Source organism: Equus quagga, chromosome 5, assembly GCF_021613505.1.
Source record: "Equus quagga isolate Etosha38 chromosome 5, UCLA_HA_Equagga_1.0, whole genome shotgun sequence".
Taxonomy (NCBI): Eukaryota; Metazoa; Chordata; class Mammalia; order Perissodactyla; family Equidae; genus Equus; species Equus quagga.
Genome location: NC_060271.1, coordinates 78232846 through 78251260, shown reverse-complemented (window position 1 = coordinate 78251260; position 18415 = coordinate 78232846). Strand labels below are relative to the sequence as shown.

The window sequence follows — 18415 nt, the reverse complement described above, 5'->3', positions numbered from 1 at the left end:
ATGAAATGGAAACCGGCCGGAGCAGAGTCGACCGCTGTTCTGCGGTTGCCGGTGGAAGGTGAGGGTCGGGGGAGGCTAGGCGGCCGCTGCGTTCCCCGGACCGCCCATGTGTATTCTTGGAGACGGGCTCGGACTGTTCGGCCAGCCCCAATTTAAGACAGTGTCCTCGAGGCCCCTTCCCGGCCAGGCTCGCCCGACCGGAGAAGGCGGGGAAAGCAGACCGCCCCGCGCGAAGGCCCGGCGGCCCGCTCTGAGCCGGCCCGGTCGCGGCGGGGCCCAGCAGCTGCGAACTGCAGCTTGAGAGCTGCGTCGTGAGCGCTCCGGCGGCTCCTCCCGCGCTGTCCCCGGCCTGGCCCCTTGTGCAAGGAACTGAGTGTCCCCTTGACAGCGCTGTCTCCCCTAACACCCCGAAAACGCGAAATCTCACGAAAGAGGCCGCGGCTTCAGACCGCGGCCCAGGAGGCGGATGGTGGGTGAGCAGGAGGGTCCCGGAGGCCAGGCGAGCAGGGAGAACCTGTTTGTTGGACCTCCACTCGGATCCAAGTTGTCTGAGAACTGAAACGACATCCCGGGACGAAGTGGAGAGGGTTCAACTGAGTTACACACCAGGAGTGGGGCTGGAGTTTCTCCCAAGCCCCAGGCCCCTCGGACGCCTTCTGCGCCTCCCGCGTGGGCAGGACGGTTGTGGCGGCCGCCAGACTCCGCTAAAGGGCGGAGACGCGAGGAGACGCCAGCGGCAAGGGGAGGAGGAGGCCTAGATCGCCCGGCAAAGGCTCCAGTCCGGTTTTTGCCTCCGACTGCTGGCTCCGTCCCCACCCGCCGTCCCTCGCCCCGCCCCGCCCCGCCCCCCACCTTGGGGCAGGTGAGCGGCGGCCAATGGGCGAGCGCGGGGCAGGTGCCCGCTAACTCTCGCCGCGCGGCGAGGCGGCCGTGGCCGGGCTGGGCAGTGCTGGGAGGACCGGGGACTGGGGTCGGTCCTGGCTGGACTCGGAAGGGACGGGGCCGGGCTCAGCCCCAAGGCCGTAGAGGTAGCTCGCAGCACCGCACGGAGCCCCCGCCGGGAGCTGCCCGCTCGGCCGCAGAGGCCGGCGTGCCTGGCCGCGCGCTGTGGCCCGACTCCGCGTTCGCTCGCTCGCACGCCCCTCGCCGCCCCTGGCCTGGCTCGCCGACAGGGGCTGAGCGCGGGCGGGCGGGCGGGGGAGGTGAGGGGTGCTAGCGTGTGTGCATGTGCCTGGCTGGGTGCACACCCCGCACGGCGGCGGCGCCCGGACGCGGAGCGCTCCCCAGAGCCCGGCTGCCTCGCTCAGCTCTGGCGGCCGCGACCATGTTCCAGCCCACGGCCAAGCGCGGCTTTACCATCGAGTCCTTGGTAGCGAAGGACGGTGGCACCGGCGGGGGCACTGGCGGCGGGGGCGCGGGCTCCCATCCCCTGGCGGCGGCCGCCTCGGAGGAGCCGCTCCGGCCCACGGCGCTCAATTACCCTCACCCCGGTGCGGCCGAGGCGGCCTTCGTGAGCGGCTTCCCCGCCGCCGCCGCTGCCGCCGCGGGCGCCGGACGCTCGCTCTACGGCGGGCCCGAGCTCGTGTTCCCCGAGGCCATGAACCACCCTGCGCTGACCGTGCACCCGGCGCACCAGCTGGGCGCCTCCCCGCTGCAGCCCCCGCACTCCTTCTTCGGCGCCCAGCACCGGGACCCTCTGCACTTCTACCCCTGGGTCCTGCGGAACCGCTTCTTCGGCCACCGCTTCCAGGGTGAGTGCCCACGCTGTGCCCGCCCAGGCGGCCGGCCGGCGCCCGCGCTGCGGTGGCGCGGGGGAGGCTCGGGGGCGCGCGGGGCTGTTGAGAAGTTGTTGCGAGAAGCTCGCGGTTCCGCAGAGGCCGATTCCCAAGCTGGGAACAGCCGCGCCGGCTCCATCCGCGCTTCCGCCGTGGCGGGTTCTCGCTCAGAGAGCCAGGTTGGGACCTCCAGGCTTTCCCTGGAACCGTGCAGGTCCGGACGCCAAACTCGGGCACATCCTTGCATGGGGTCCTCCCAGCGGCCTGCCTTAATCTGTCCTGGCTGAGACAGTCCCATCCCAGAGAGCGCAGCGCCCGCCGCCCTCTCTCCGCCCCGGCTGGACCCGGGACCATACTTCGCTCGCACGTTCACCACCAACTCCCAGGGAAACGGCGTCGCGGGCGCGTCCGGGCAGGGGAAAGTCCACCCCGCGTGCCCCGGGTCTGTGGGAAGAAGGGGCAGCAGGGAGGGCAAACTGGAGAGTTAATGTTCAGCGTGGAGTGCTCCGCTGGCTTGGGATGTTTCTCAGCAACCTCGGCCGACTTCTCCAAGTCACACGTGCCTCTCGGACCCAGGGCGGGGAAGGTTTGCAATAGCGAGCCGGCTTCCTCCGCCGTTCGCCGACTCTGGGAGCCCACCTGGCTGCTGGGGACCCACGGCAGTCCTCCCGGGCAGGGGGCGGGGGCAGAGGGCTTTTAAGGTCGTAGGCAGTCCGAGCCCCCTCGTCTGCACCGGGCAATAGGTTTGCTAATGAAGATCCCCCACTGGCCTTACACACGCATACACAGACACACACGCATACACAGACACACTCACACACACACACACACACACACACACACACACACAGAGGTTTCAGTTATCTGACTTTCCCGAAGGAGAGTTGCATTTGTTGGAGTTCGTTTTCTTCCTTGAATTTGTTGGAATTTTCTTTTCTCTTCTTTTCTTTTTTTTAAACAGTGGCCTTAATTTGTGCAGTAATAGCCTTAGTTTCCGGTTTTATTTTGTTTGTGTAAACCGGCGCCCTTCGTTGTGAGGTTCCGTACTTAGAGGTAGGAAACCCGGCTTTTAGCGAAATAAATGAAAAGGACACGGCTAGAGCTTAGGCTCCTAGAGCTAATCTGACGGTGAACCGAGTCTACACAAAGTAAACTGGATGTTTGGTACAATTATCTAGATAATAGAAGAAAAATGATCTCTTGAAGCTTCTTTGGTTATAGCTGCTTAACTGTTTCACGGAAAGCCACTTTCCCGGCTCCCAATTCGTCAATTTTCTCAGTCCCGTCTGGCCAGTAGATACTGACCCAGCAGATCCCACAAAATAAGAGAATGTAATTACTTGAACAAGAATTTTTGTGGGCAGACTTGTCTTCCCTGGGGATTTCAAAGATTTGCTCAAATCATCTAAAAAAAAAAAAGCTGCCTACGGTGCCAGCCGCTTTGGGCAAGAAATCTGTCAATTAAAGTCAATGTTTACTGATAAAATGAAGTTTTATTAAAAACTGAGCAAAGCACCTCAGTCCTCCATGGGACTCAGTCCTCGGCCGGGGTTTCGAAACCTGGTGCCCACGGGCCGATTTGAGGATCGCGGCTCTGTGTGAATCTTCAGGCCGGGGCAGCGGAGGGACGGGCAGTTAGGAGGCTCGGAGGAGAGGGCAGAGCGGGTCCTAAGCCCTGTGGTCTCTGTCCATTCGGAGATGGCCTCCTCGGCCGAGACCCCTGCTTCGGACCCAGCGCCCCACGCCAGCCGCGCCGCCTTTCCCGCCTTTGGCCTCGCCCGTGCGGGCTCGGAGCGCCGAGGGCTGGGTGCGCCTCGCGAGAGATCCAGCTTCGGTTTTGAGCATCCCCAGCGGGTGAGACCGGATAAATCTTCCGCAAAACCCTCTCGGATATTGCCTCGGCTCCCAGAGCCATCAGTCCCGGCGGACACGGTGTCGAGTTGCAAAAAGGGTTGGATTTTTCTCTCAAGAATCGTGTCTGGACGAAGAGATGGAGCCAAGTGTAGCCGCATTTTTGAACTCGGATATCCATTGGGCACTGAAGGACTTTTCGAACCCTGAGATGTTTTAGCTTTGGAGCTGGTCATCGTCGCCACAGACCCGTGTGCGACCCTGCAGCCGTGCGCCCTGCGGTCCCAGCGAGGCCTCGGGGCTGTGAGCCAAGCCATGCCAGGCCCTCCGGCGCCGCGTTTTCTAGAGAACCGGGTCTCTGCGATGCTCATTTCAGCCCCGTTTTAATGCAAGAAAGGAAACCCTACACGAACGAAAAGGAACATGTCTGCGCTCTGTGCGCAGCGCCCTCCGGCAGCAGCGCGGTCCCAGAGCGCAGGAAAGCGGCTTCCCAGCAGAGCCAGGCGGTGGAAAAGGAAAAGTGAGCGCGAGATGGTCGGGACCAGGCGGCGCGACCCCAAAGCCAGGGGCGGCTTTCGAGGCTTGAAGGGGAGGAGCCGGCAGAGAAGGGGAGCTGGCCGCACTTCGGAGCTGTTTCCTGGACATCGGGAACTTTCCGGGCCGGGGAGCAGCGTCGGGAGGGGGCCGTGGGAGACCCAGCCCTCTGGGACCCGCGACAGTAATGGGCCGGTGCTTCAAAGGGCTCCTTTGTTCTGGCAGGAGGAGGGGGAATGAGGTTATCTCCGCTGCCTGGCCGGCCTCTCCCTCTCGTAGCCCCAGGCCCCTCCGCCCTGCCATCCGGCCCAGAGCCCCGGACCGGCCACCGCCTCTCCAGATGGGACTGCAGCTCCAGCCCCGGACGCTTCGGATCCCTAGCTCCCACCTCCAGCCGTCTCATTCCTGGAAGTCTCCATTGCTGGTTCCCAGCCATAGCCTTGAAAGGGCCCACAAAGAGTGGCTAGAGGAAAACGGGGTGGGGTGGGGTGCTGTTGCTAGCTCCAGGGAAGGCTAAGCCAGCCCCTTTCCACTTTTCCACTTGTGCTTGTCTGAAACTGACAGTTCACTCTCACAGCTCAGAATGACTGCATCAAAACAGGCCACACCGCACCCCAGCCCCAAGCTTGTTCTGTCCTGGAAACTGAAGCCAGTAGAGATGGTTGAAGCCCCCTCCCCATAGGTCAGAATGAGAAGGGCCCAGGCATGTAAGCACCTAAGGCACCACCCTTGTCCTTACTGAAACAGGTAGCTATTGACCAGTTTCCTTGGGATGGTTAGTTTTGTACTAAACATCCTCTGTCTTACACAGAAAAGCCTTGCTTCTTTTGAAATCAAATCTGTCATCACTTATCAGCATCTTGAATAATCTTCCTGCCCCCTGCTTCTTTGTGGCTGGGTCAGAAGGACCCCTATGTTTCTGCACATCCATGTGGGGACACACTGCAAGACACAGGCTATCTACCCCGACAGGGCATTACAACGCACTGGGGCCATTCTCTCAGTGAAGCAGACCTAAGCAACCTAACTTTCCCCTAAAATAGCAGACTTGAGGCAAAGGGGCATGTGTATGTCTGCAGGACAGAAAGCTTGTTGCTTCTATCCTCCACTTTGGGTTTATGAAGACAAACACAGAGAACTCCACCACAGAAGTGACCGGCACATACCACAGAATTATAGAGCAGCCATCAAATCACACACATTGAGGCAGACTGCAGCCCAGCTTTCTGAGCCCCACACTGCCCTCCACACCTGCACGCCTCATCCACTCACACCTACCGGGTCTATCCGCGATGCCACCTCACTTCTGACCAGCCTGGGCCAGTTGAACTGCTGAGGCCAAACCCTGCGAACTGTGAGATGAGCTAGGCTTTCTCTCTCTGTCCCTCTCCACCTTATTTGTCCAGAGGAAACCACTGTTGGGACTTCACCCGGGCTCAGAACAATGTTGTTTTGTGAAACGATTTCTTTTGATATCAACAAGAAGTGTTTGCTTCCCACCCACCCCTCTCACCTTTCTCTGGCTTATAAACTGGCCCCCACTGGACACTTCAATCCTTACTCCTACTGGATCAGGCTCCTCCTTTCACTCCCTCTTACCCCTCTCTGCCTGACCCCCTCTCCTGATCACCTGTCCCTTTCACCATCACAGGTTAAAATTTTCTTCCTTGAGTCTTCCATGAGGCCTGAGAGCCTTGGGCTGACCTCATCTTGAATGGCCAATGGGCAAGGTGTCCCCCCTCCATCTCTCTTATCATGTGATCCCACTCCCTTTTGTAGCAGCACAGATCCAGCCACTTGAAATGGATAAGGTGACTAGAAGTTAGTGGCTTATCTCCCCCTAGGCACTAGCCCCTCATTCCTAGGTGACCCTGTTCCACAGAAACCCCCAGCAATAAAGTTCATCTGTGTGGATGTCCAAAGACCAGGGACATGGAGAAAGTGATGTCAGGCAGTTTCCACCAGCAAAAGGACATGAACGGTTACCTGGAGACTTTTAGCAACAGCATCTCAATTATGTGTCCTTGCTTCACTTACAGAGAGATTTCCAGAGATGGGTGACCTCAACTGAATTATGCAAACAATTATCTTAAGAACAAAACAGGTCAAATTGAGTCAAACCAGTGGCCATTTCTGAAGAAATTTAATTGGATCAGTCAATCTCAACAGCTAACTCTGTCAAAACATTCCGTCTAGGGGTCTGCATTGTTGGTGGGTCAGGGGGACTGTCATAGGCCACTGCATGAGAATCCGTGGGTGACATCAGGGCCTGTTTGAGTCTGTTAGCGCATGCAACCAATCCAGAGATTGTGTGAGGGCCTAATGGGGGGTTCACTGAGGCTGGGGTTGTGGGTGGGGGTTTGCTTCAGCTTTTGTAGTTTCTGACCCCACCATCCCAGCCTCATTGAGCCCAGTGCCAGCCCCTCCTCCTGCAGGTGGGAGCTGAGTTCCCAGGATGGCCAACATTTGCCAAGGGACAGTCATACTCTTTGAAAATCCTGTATGGTAAATGGGAGAAAAAGACAGTAGGGAGGCTGGAGCATATATTTACACACGCCCATGCAGAAACCAATATATCTATATCTATATATATTAGAGAGAAAGATGACATCTAGATATTTATACACGTGTTTCTTCAGCACGGTACTATTCAGGGAGGAAGCAAGGCCTTTTCCCACCAGAGAGCGGTTAAGAGTCTCCTGTGGGGAGAGGGTTTCACCAGAAGGCTTGGGGGGAAAGAAGTGGTGAGGGGGAAGAATAAGCCTGACCTTAGACCTCCAGCTGCTGCCTGGACATTGACCTAGCTGCTGGCCTATTTTTACCACTTGCCAGGTAGAGCCAGGCCCGTTGGCAGGAATTTTCGAAGGGCTAGTAGCCTGAGCATTTAGCTGCAAGGCTGGGTTGAGCAGGTGTGAAGGGAGAATTCCTCGGGTGCCTTCCCGTTTCTGGATCTGTGTTTATAAAGGGGGTGTCTAAGAGCCTTGCTGCTCCCCTTATCACCTACCTGACACCCAGCTCTGTCTCTACCCTTGGTCCCCCTTGAGGAAGATATGACGGGACAGGCGGATGAAGACAGCTAGGGGACTTTTCCCACCCCTTGGCCCCTTCAGTTGTTCCAGGCACTGTGGGTTTGGGCTGGCCGGCGCCTCTCCAGGCCTGGGCCCACCAGCGGGCGCAGCAGAGTGATCCTCAGCGTTGCAATTCCGGGCGTCCACCGACCGGGTAGTTCTCACCGGGTAGTTCTCGGAGCGTGGGGAGATGTTGGGGAGGTGATGGGAGGGGACTGACGGATGGGGAGGCACAAGGGAAAGGGGAGCAGTGGGGGCGGGGGGGGGGGGGGGGGCAGGACTGGAGAGGGAGCAGAGCGCTCCAGGGCACGTGCGAGCGCGGCGGGCGGCCCGGCGGAGGGCTGTGCTCACGGCGCCCCTTCTCTCTGTCTGTACCCGCGTGTGTGCCGTCGGCGGCGCGGCCGCAGCGAGCGACGTGCCCCAGGACGGGCTGCTTCTGCACGGCCCCTTCGCGCGCAAGCCCAAGCGGATCCGCACGGCCTTCTCGCCCTCGCAGCTGCTGCGACTGGAGCGCGCCTTCGAGAAGAACCACTACGTGGTGGGCGCCGAGCGGAAGCAGCTGGCCGGCAGCCTCAGCCTCTCGGAGACGCAGGTAATCATGGCCGCGCCCGTCCGCGGGGAGGTGGCCCGCGCTGCGCCCGGGAGCCCGGGTGGCGGGTGGCGGGGGGCGGGCGCGGCCGAGTCTCGCCCCGGCCTTCCCCGAGCTCTCTCCCGCCCGGTTCCAAAGCCACCCTGCGGCGCGCCCCGCCAAGCCTGTCTGTAGAGCCCCTTCCTTTCGATGTTTACCCTCCCAGAGGCTGCAGGACCTTCCCAAGCGCTAAGGACGCACCAGGTGGTTGGGAGCAAACTTGACCCCGAGTCAGTTCCCAAAGCCCAGAGGAGGCGCAGGGTACCAGGAGGCGGCAGCGGCCTCGGGAGCCGGCAGGGCTAGGAGCCCCCCCGCCGCGGTCACTCCCGGGCCGCCCCGATGATACTGGAGACGTCTCAGTCCCATGACGTCTCAGCCCTTCTCCCGCCACTTTGCTGGGGCGCTCACGGTTTGGCCGGATGACCAGGCCTTTCCCGCACTGGCTTCGCTGCTGCTCACGGGCAAAGCTGGCGGAGGCCTCGGCGACCCAACGGTGGATATGCCGTGGGGAGAAAGCCCAAGTCTCCTCAGGCTATAAAGATCAGAAGCAGAGGGGCCAGCCAGGGAGGGGCCAGCCCTGCCGGGAGTCCGAGGGCGGCGCTGGTCTGTGCGCAAGCCGCCTGACAGGGCCGGGAAACCGTGGTGTGTGCGCGCGCGGGCACCTGAGCGGCCCGGGAATGGTGGGAAGGTAGATTGTGGGCACCAAGGGACTGTTTTCAATCACTTGAAGGACTGTTGAGTTGCGGAGGGAATAAACTCTGATGGTGTTGGAGGGGTTTTTGAACTGGGTGAAATTACAAGGACCACGTAGTGTTTTTGTAATAAGAAAAAAGAATTTTTTTTTTTTTAAAGAACTAGAAGGGAGTTATAGGGAGGCAGATTTGGGCTTACTGTAAGTAAAGACTTTGCCATAAATAAATGCTGCCTGGAAGCGCCGCCTAAGCTCTTGGTCCACCAGGAGTACGACGTGCTGGAGGGGCTGGCTGCTGCCCCGGAGGCGGATTTCAGGGTCTGGATGGGCCTCTGGAGACCTGACTCCCTTCCGTCCCAGACAACTCCCAGATTTGCAAACCAGAGAGGTCGGCGTGCTGGCCCAGCAGCTCCCGCCCCACCGGCATTTCATCATTTGTTCCCCTTTCCTGCTGGCCTCGCCCCCTGCTACACCACCGCCCTCCACCCTGGTCCGAGATGGTGAGATGGCGCCAGGCTTGGCGTGGGAGAGGCAGCCTGGGGCCTCCTGGGGAGCAGTGAGCATAGGAAGGGGCTTAGTGGGGGTCCAAACCCTAACTGCCTCCCCAGCTCCCTGCGGCCCGACCTCACCCGCTCCTCCTCGCGTCGTATTTGCTGTCTATTGTCGTCGTATCTGGCTGATGCTCCCTTTAATCAATGCATTGCTCCCGTCCCTGCTGCAGGACCCATGCTGTTTCAGATTTGCTAGCCTGGCTGTTCTCACTGCAGAGAGAAAGCTTACAAAACAACGGAGTTCATTTTAAAACGTTTTAAGGAACGATATTAAAAAACCAAGTTAATAAAATAATACTCTTTTCCCTCCTGGCAAAGTGTTTTAAAATTGTCTAAAACAAAGTGTCGACTTAAGAATGGTGTTTATAGTTACTTCATTTAAAAGGCAATAGTTATTACATTTTAACTGTAGGAGTGTAAGAAAACAAAACGGTTTATAATCCCACCACCCACAGATTAACACTTGTTGAAACAATGTTGTTTTTAAACTTTCAAATTTTTTAGCTCAGTGAGAGCATTTTTGATTAACTTTCAGACTGAACCTAGCTGCCTGTCAATATTTGCTCCTAACAATGCTAGTTAGTAAACGTAATGATGGTTTCTTTCATTTTTATTATAAGATGTTTCAAACACGTATTTAAAACAAAACCAGATAGAATAATATAATGTACCCAGCTTCACTATCAACACCCATGTCTAATCTTGTTCCATCTGTAGGTGAGCTGGTTTTAGCATGCGGAACAAAAAAATAATAGAACTATGGAAGGTTTGAGCCTGAGAAACCTCCTGTAGAGGGCTGTCTTTCCAGGTGAGGACTAGGAGACAGACTGAGCAGAGCTCCCCAGGTAGGCAGATGCAATTTTAATGTTTGCCTCCCTGCTGACTGTGTGACCTTGGGTGAGTTACTCACCCTTTCTGAGCTCTGGTTTCCTCATCCAGAAAATAGATTGTTCAAGGACTAAAGGCACCTAATATGAACTCAAATAATATTAATTCTCATCCCCAGTCCATCTCTTTGTTTAAAGTAATATGTCAAGTTAGTGTTATAAAAGACTGAAACCTGGGCTTCCTGCCTCTTAGTCCAGTACTCTTTCTGCCATATCCCTCTCATAACTTATCATTTGGACCTAGGCTATATAATTAACTAATTATCTATCCATCTTTCAATATTTACCGGGCAAGCGTACCTGTCATTTCCAGCTATCAGCTCTTTGTCAAGCGTCAGTCACTCCCGTCAGCCCCCTGCCGTCTAGTTCTATTGTCAATATCTATATTTGTCTCTCAGAGTTCTGTAATCTGTCCTGCACAGATACCTGTTTTATATGTAGCCATGTACTTCTGTCTGTGCTCATTAAACTGCCTCCCCAAGCTGGTTAATTTCTATTTCCTATTTTCTAGTAATTATAATCTTCTTCTTCCTAACAATAACTCCTATTTACCCAAGTGTTGATTATCTCTTTATCATCGCCTCTGTTTTATCTTCTGTGTATCCGCCATCCATCTCAAACTTCCACCTCTCTTGATCTCTTTAGCAACTGACAGATAGTATATTCGTATGTCTGCTAATGGTCATCTATCATCTCAGCAGCTCTGGCTTTGTCTTCTGTCTGGGCCTCAGTTGCTGTATCTGTAAGACTGAATGAAATGAACTCCAGGGTTCTTTCTAGCCCTGAGTCTCTGGCTCATCTATATTCTACTTCCCTGCATTTCTATATAGTCCCTCCTCCAAGTTCTCAGAGCTCGCAGTGTATCTTCCATATATCATAATATGCATAGGACTTTGTTGTTTAATTATCTGCCATGTCCAAATGTTGGGCTGTAGACTGGCTATATCTATCTTTCAAAGACATCTTAAAAGGTAGATTCCCATGCCCCACTCAGGAGATTGTCTTAGGAGTTAGGGATGGGACCTAGGAGAAGTTTTGTTGGGTTTTTTTTTTTCTGTTGCCAGTCTTCCTCTTTTTTTTTTTCTTGAAGAAGATTAGCCCGGAGCTAAAGTCTGTGCCAGTCTTCCTCTATTTTGTATGTGGGTCACCGCCACAGCATGGCTGACGAGTGGTATAGGTCAGTGCCCAGGATCTGAACTCAAGAACCTGGGTCGCCAAAGTGTAGCATGCTGGACTTAACCACTAGCCACAGGGCCGCCCCCCCAGAGAAGTTTTCAAAAGAGTTCTCTGGGTGATTCTGAGGAACAACAGGCCTGAGCATATCAGCTCTGGAAGGCAGAGGCCAAGCCTTCCTATTTCTCGCTGTACCCCAGGGCCAGCTCAGTGACCAGCAAGGAGTGGTTGCTCTATAAACCTGTATTAAATGAATGGGCACGTTTCTCTTGATTGACACATATCCATATGTTAACTGTATCAGTCATTTCCCTTGCTCTCTGCTGTCACTGCTCCCTCCGCGTCCCTCTGTTTTCTATCTTTCCCTTGCACTTTCATCCAGATTGTTGGTCTACATGATCTAGTTTTATCTAGTAGTTCATGGACAAAACTTCTGGGAGGGTTAAGCAGATCACTGTGTGGCTCTTCATCCGGAGCTGCTCAGGGGTCTCTGTATGCCCAGAGCTTTAGCATGGCATGCTGGAGGGCAACCCGAGCTTCTTTGTTGGGGCAGGGCTGTATGTTTGGTGGGGAGTAGGGAGTTTGTGATCCAGGAGGCCAGGGCCCATTCAGGAGGGGGAGTGAGGGGCCCTGGGCAAGGGCTGGTTCTCCCTCTGGCTCTAATTACTTGTCCCTCACTGCTGCAGGGCAGCCCTGGAGTCTGAGTGGCATGATGCCCATCTAAGGTTCAGTCATGGTGGCTGGTGGGGCAGACCCGGGCCTGGGTCAGATGAGAGCTGGGAGTGTGAGTGAGTGAGTGTGTGTGTAATGGGAATGTGTAACATGTGCATGCCCACAATATGGGGCACATATGGGCTTAGTGTGATTGATGCCCAAAGATCAGGTGATATCATGTGTACACATCAGATGCCAGTAAGCAGTCATACAGCGTGGGCTGCAGCTTGCGTGATTCTGTGCGTGTGTGTGAGGGGGGCACATTAGTTCTAGGGGGATGAGAGAAAGCATTTGGTTGCTCCAGGCTGATAGATTGGTCAGTGTTTCCAGCTGCCCCTCCTGCTCTGAACAATTCAGTGGCTGGTTCTTGACCTTCCCTGGCTTTGAGTTTAGCTGAGCTGTGAGGGAAAAGGGTACAGAAATGTCGCCTTCGGCCTTGGAGATTCCTCATTTAGTGGTGGGGCCTAGATGCAAAGTGTGCACACTTGCAGGACATGCACAGGATGAGCAAGTGGAGTCCCCCTGAAGTCACAGCTGTGGGCTGCGGAAGGTCGGGGGAGACCTGCATGGGCGGAAGGCTCAGAGGGATGAATAGGATTCTAAGTTGGTGGGACGGAAGGGGAGGGTTTGAGGTGGGCAGATTAAGACAGAGCAGAGCTGTCAAGTTTGGCCACTGTCTTGGAGCCAGAAAGCATGTAGGGAGGTCTTAGGAGGCAGGAGTGTGTGGTCACCTGCCTATGGGCTTTTTTCCCCCAGGGGCCTGGTAAAGAGACCTCTTGGGCTCCCTTCCTGCTCTGGAATGCTCTGCTTGTTGGGGAATGGATGAGAGGGAGATATCCAAGTGACTTGAATTTTAGGAAAAAGTCAAGAGGGCTTTGTTACTAGCTCACTGCGTGTTCTGAGATGGGCTCATCCCTTCTCTAAGTCTTGGCTCTTCTCCAAGAATTTCTGCACCTCTGAAGTTCCAGGAGTCCAGTGGGAGTCAGGAGAGAGCAGAGGAGACACGGGAGACTGGAGTGGTCTCCAAGGAGCTGGCGCAGGGGCATGGTGGACTTATGATGTCTCCCTGAGAGTGAGGGCAAGCATTCAGGATGGTCTGAGAGGGGAGAGAAGAAGGCAGAGGAAGTTCTGGCTGTGGGTGATGGGGAGTCGGAGCTGACCTCAGTTTGGTGGGTGAAGGTTGAGCTTAACATGGCATTGGGCTTGACCTTGAGAATGGGAGCGGCTCACATGATCAAGTGATAGGAAATAGATCCCCAGGGAAGAGGGCAGGGAGCAGAGCAGGCTGAGGGGTGGCTTGATTGATATCTCCAAGCCTCTCTCTAGTCTGAGGGTGACAGAACAGGAGGACACAGGCTTAAATTAAAGTAGGAGACGGAACAATAGGACATAAGAGGAACTTCTTATGTTGGGGTTATAAGACTCTAATACCCCTTAATAGGGGTATTTGAACTTCTTGAGGAGAGGACAGGTTTTCACCTGAAAGTATGCAGGGTCCAGGAGCCACAGACTCTTCCATTTGGGATGGGCTGAGGTTGGGGAGTGGTGGAAAAGAAGGGATCCAGACCTGGTTCATTCAAACAGCAGATTATTCGAAAGTAAAGTCTGACGTATTGGCTGGAGCTGTAGTTTGCTTGTTCTTTAGCTCATTTGTCCATCCACTCGTGCATTAATACATGCATGTCTTCATTCATTAATGCATGCGTCGGTCAGTCCAGTAATGCGTGGATGCAGTCATTCATCCATCCACAACAGTTTCACCTTCTTTGTCCTGCCTGACTCAAGCCAACCGTTTTCTCCCTCAACGATGGGTCTCTCTCTCCCAGCTCCCCCCTAAAAATGGTTAATCCAATGTGCAACATGGAGAATTAAGAATTGACCTCCATGTGGAAGTGTCCACTGAACTGAGCCAGAAAAGGATCCCTTCTCTCCAGCAGGTAGCACTTCCCAGAGCCCTTTCTGAACAGACCTCAGTCCCTCCGCCATTGATTTTCTCCTGTTCTCCAAGTCTGGCCCAGGTGCCTCTTGCCTACAGCATAGCTCAAGGTCGCCTCAGCCCAGCTGGCTGATCAGGCCTGGAACGTGTGCCCTGGGACTCCAAAGCCAATGAACTCACCACTTTAGTTCTCCAGATCCCCATAGTCTAGTGAGGAGACAGGTTCGAGCGAATAAATTAATGTGCTGCCGGGGTCACTGTTACTGAGGCAGAGAAAAGTACTAAGGCACTCCAGACAGGCGAATGGGGCAGGCCCAGTGGAGGAACATCTGAGCAGGGTTTTGAAGGCTATGTAAGAGTGTTCCAGGTGGGGTAGTTCAGGCGAAAGCAGAGAATCTTGGGAGGATCTGGCTTTAGAGATGTTTAGTGAGGTGGGGACTTGGGAGATCACAGGGAACCTTTCCCCAAACCCAGAGGGCTCAGAGATGGGTGAGGGGTTCCTCCAGCCAACACCTCAACTGCCTTTGGGGTGTAGTGTGCGGGTGCTGGGGGAAGCAGGTACAGAATGAGCAGGGCCTCCTGAAGCCAGCTGCCTCAGAGCTGGTACCCACACCATGTGACCCGGTTCCTTTCTAGAGCCTCTGTCCTCTAGGGAAGGGGCTCTGGTGTGACCCCAGAATAGCCTGGCTGGGTTGGAGAGGTCATGGAGTGTCACTCATTTCCGACTCCTCTCAGAGCCCAGTTCCTTTTCTTTTTCCAAGTAAAAAAACCCATTCGCTGTCAGTAATGCATTAAAGAAAAGTCAGAAAAGTAGAAAGAAGAAAGAACAGTCGGCCGTAGTTTGGGTACATTTCCTTCTAGTCTTTTTTCCTTGCGCAGAGCCTTTGTTTTTCCGCGGTGGTGATCACACTGTGCCCAAACTGTGCATCCTGCCGTCTTCATTGATACGGTGAAGTCATAAGCACCCTGTTAGTACAGTCTTTGTAAACAGCATCTGGACACTCAGCCTGAGGCTGTTCTCCGGAAGATAGCCAGGCTGCCTGGGGAGAGGGTTTACATTTCTGTTTCTAGAGAGCTGTCTCCCTGACCCCAGGTGTTTTCACGGGGGAAATATTCAGAATCACCTTTCATTTGGGTATGTCCAGGAGCTGCCCCTGGCCTGAAAACATATCTTGTGCCTGACGTTCTGCCATCGAAGCCTTCCTTCTTTGGCTCAGGGGAGCTGGGCAAGGGTAGCAGGGTGGGTCCATCCCACTAGAGGCTAGTGTGATTGTCAGAGTCTCCTTCCTGGAAGCAGACTTTGGAGTGTGTGTGGGAGGGAGAAGGTGCAGACAGGGGCCCTGTGTCCCTGATGCTGCCCAGGGCTGCCCGGATCACTCCATCACCAGGCTGGCCACACTTAGCCCTCCGGCTGTCCCTAGGGCTCTCAGGAATGCCACCCCAGCCTTACAGCCAGGCCTGAGTCATGCACACGCCTTGCACAGGAGGCAGGGCCAGCTCATCCGCCCGCTGGCTGGCACAGTCGCAGTGGGCTCCAGGGTGAGAGGTAGGGGCCAGGCCGGCTGCCGAATGGTTTTGCCGAGAGCCACCCAGGGCCCAGCAAGTCCTGTGTCCAAGGAAAGGTGGGCGTGGAGTCCAGAAGCCCTGTGCCTAGAGCACCTGCCATCCTTCCCATCTATCTGAGGTGAGATGGGTTTGAACGCTGCCCTGAAAATGAGGGAAGGAGGCCCTCCTCTCACTACATCCCGAGGCTGGTCACCATCTCTCTTCCTGTCACTGGCTGGCTGCTCGGCACAGCCAGTGAGCTGAGGCCTGGCTGCCCCCCGCCCCCATCCTAGTGTTCTAAAATCAAGGGCCAGGGCAGAGGTTCCTGGGAACCCCTGGGCTGGGTGGGCTCCACAAAGTGGATGGAGGAGTGTGTCTGGGAATGCGAGGGTGGGGCGTCCTGGGCATGGAACTGCTCCCTGGGCCTGGAGGCCAGGCTGCTTTTGGTTGCCACTGCCTGGCGTTATGGCTAAGGCCTGTGCTTGCCACCCATTCTCAAGGACGAGGGGCTGCACTGGGTCTTCTTTCTGAGGACTGCCCTTGGCCCTGCCCAGAGTTCAAGGGTCTCCCCTCAGCAGTCACTGCTGCTGCCCAAGCTGAGGTGCTCACCATCATTCCACACACACGCCTTACCACGCACCACCCGAGGGCATCATGGGTCACTCCAGCTGCAGCTGGCAGCACCCACTTGCTTTTAAGGGTGCTGTCACTTCCAGAAAGTCATCTATGCCTCGTAACCCTGCCTTCTCTGCCTCACCTCCCCCACGACCCTCTGGAGCAAAAGCCCAGAGTGCTCTGGAGCTGCAAGGGCCCCAGAAAGCCTTTCTCCTATAGATGAGGGACTTAGGCCCAGAGAGGAGGAGGAACTTTTAGCAAAGGATCAGCGCCCAGGCCCATCCTGCCAACTCAGGATGATCTGGTCTGGCCTGGTTTCTGCGAGGCCAAGTAAAGAACTGCAGAGTCAGGAGGAGTTGACAGACGGAGGCTTTCTCCACAGTCCTTAAGCACGAAGACTAGTTAGGAAGCCAGGATGGGCCTCTCAGATCATGCACAAGAGGATGTTAAGGGCTGTGTCCTGGACACTGAACAAATGCTGGAGCAGGAGGGAGAAGAGAGGGATGATTAGAGATGGGACTAAATCTGGGGAGGCTTCCTGGAGGACGTAGGCATAGTATCATAGACCTGCCCTCCCCCAACCCCACCTCCCCAGTCACAGGGCATGGTTGTCCGGTCTCTGCACCCTCCCCTTGTCAGGCTCTCACTGCCTGACGCAGAACAGGGAGGGGCTTTCTGGGTTTAAAGAGGAGCTTGCTTCTGTCCCCTGGGATTTCTCCCAGCTGTTCCTCGTGTGACCTGTTCCCATATCTGGATGGGCTGCAGGGGCCAGTGCTGTGGGGGCCTCAGACGCCCCTCTGTTCAAGGAGTGAAAGGCCTCTGTGGTGGGTTTCAGACTACCCTGAGGAGCTGGCACCTGAGGGACCAGGGCTCCCCTGCCCAGCTCTGTCTCTGATGTGGGATGGGGGCAATTCCACCGGGGCTACTAAGACAGGGTTCCCTGGTAAAACAGCCTGACCTCGATGCTGTGTGAGGTTAGAGCCTCAAGCATGGAGTTCATGGCCCCAGGAGTGCTTGGCTGTCCCAGGTGCTACTCTTGGTGTGGACACCACCTCCTGATCTGTAGCCACATCCACTCTACCTCTTTGTGCTGCAAAGAGCGCAGGGCGGCCCAGGGACAGGCCCACGTCAGGCCCTCAGGGAGCCCATCGGGACCCGTGTGATGGCTTTGCGTACGTTCTCTCATTTACTGGTCCCCTCAGCCCTGTGAAGGAGTGATTGTCTTTTCTAGAAACTGGTAGAGACCCAGGTCACTGGGCTTCAGAGCCTCGGCTCCACCCCTCTGCTTTGCTGTGGCTACAGGGTGCTGGGCAGCTACATGGCTGCCTCCCTTCCCTCTGTTGAGAGGGATGGGAAAACCGCCCATCTCTGGCCCACTGTGTCCTCTCCTCGCCCCACCTCATTTGTATCTGGAAGAGCAGTCCTCCAGACCCATCAGGTGGCACCTGGCCAGAGGGGAGGACCCTGGCCTCAGTTTCCCCATCTGGCTCCCAGCTCAGCCTGAGTGCTGAGGCCCTGCTGGCTGCTCTGGGGGCCTCCTGGGTGTTTCTCACCTGTGCCCCTCCCTCCTCGGCCCAGGTGAAGGTGTGGTTCCAGAACCGGAGGACGAAGTACAAGCGGCAGAAGCTGGAGGAGGAGGGGCCGGAGTCCGAGCAGAAGAAGAAGGGCTCCCACCACATCAACCGGTGGCGCATCGCCACGAAGCAGGCCAACGGGGAGGACATCGATGTCACCTCCAATGACTAGAGTGGGCAGCCACAAACCCATGAAGGCAGAGTGCTGCTCGCTCCTGGGCCAGGCCCCCAGGTGGGCCCAGCTGGACTCTGGCCACTCCCCGGCCGGCTGCGGGGAGGCCTCGAATCACAGCCCCACAGGGCTTGGAGCCTGGGGCCACCACCGACAGAGGAACAAAAATGGGCCGCCTGAGGCCTGGGACTGCTCACCTCCTCCTCGGAGAGCCTGGCTGCCCGCAGGCCACCGTGACTGCAGCCTCCCAGCCACTCTCCGTTTCTCTTATCTCCTTTTTGTTTTGATGCGTTTCTGTTTAATTTATTTTCCAGATGCCCGCTGTAGTTCTTAGTGAGCCCCTTGTGTCTCCCTTCCCTATGGGAAAAATAAAAATCTCTCTCTTAACGACACAGCATCCAGCTCCCACGCCAGGGCCCGCGAGCCTGGGGTGGGGATGCCAGCACTGGGGGCCAGTGGGGACTGGCACCACATGCTCGTTCAGGACCTGGGAGCCTGGGGTGGGGCCTTGGAGACTCAATTCATTAACTCCTCTCCTTTGTTAGTGGCTGACCTGGTGTCTAGCTCCAACTCCACAGCAAGAGAAACTGAGGCTAGACGTAGGGAAGGACCATCCTGTGGATGAGGGAGGCTCTATGCTCAGGTCTTTTCAAACTTATTGAGCAGTGGGAATCAGGCCCAGGTGGGTCAGGGGAGAGAGA

At 56.1% G+C, this 18415-nt stretch overlaps 1 protein-coding gene across 2 annotated transcripts; it reads left to right on the top strand.

Annotated features, from left to right (window-relative positions):
• Window positions 1-885: 885 nt before the first annotated feature.
• EMX1 (empty spiracles homeobox 1) lies at window positions 886-18055 on the top strand. 2 transcript variants are annotated; one of them, XM_046660457.1, is made up of 4 exons: window positions 886-1751; window positions 7636-7820; window positions 8815-9047; window positions 9269-9391. In XM_046660457.1, exons 1-4 carry the CDS (start codon window positions 1226-1228, stop codon window positions 9357-9359), a joined length of 1035 nt encoding a protein of 344 aa, XP_046516413.1. In that variant the 5' UTR covers window positions 886-1225; the 3' UTR covers window positions 9360-9391. The 2 variants fall into 2 exon arrangements, with proteins under 2 accessions (XP_046516413.1, XP_046516414.1); XM_046660458.1 differs by lacking the exons at window positions 8815-9047; window positions 9269-9391 and adding an exon at window positions 17547-18055 and having other exon boundaries at window positions 898-1751.
• The last annotated feature ends 360 nt before the right edge of the window (window positions 18056-18415 follow it).

Bases quoted from the DNA above. Each gene is read 5' to 3' on its own strand.
- EMX1 (XM_046660457.1), top strand. From the start codon at position 1,226: ATGTGCCTGGCTGGGTGCACACCCCGCACGGCGGCGGCGCCCGGACGC. The intron at 1,752-7,635 runs GTGAGTGCCCAC...GCGCGGCCGCAG, and splicing joins CTTCGGCCACCGCTTCCAGG to CGAGCGACGTGCCCCAGGAC. The intron at 9,048-9,268 runs GTGAGATGGCGC...TCCCTGCTGCAG, and splicing joins CTCCACCCTGGTCCGAGATG to GACCCATGCTGTTTCAGATT.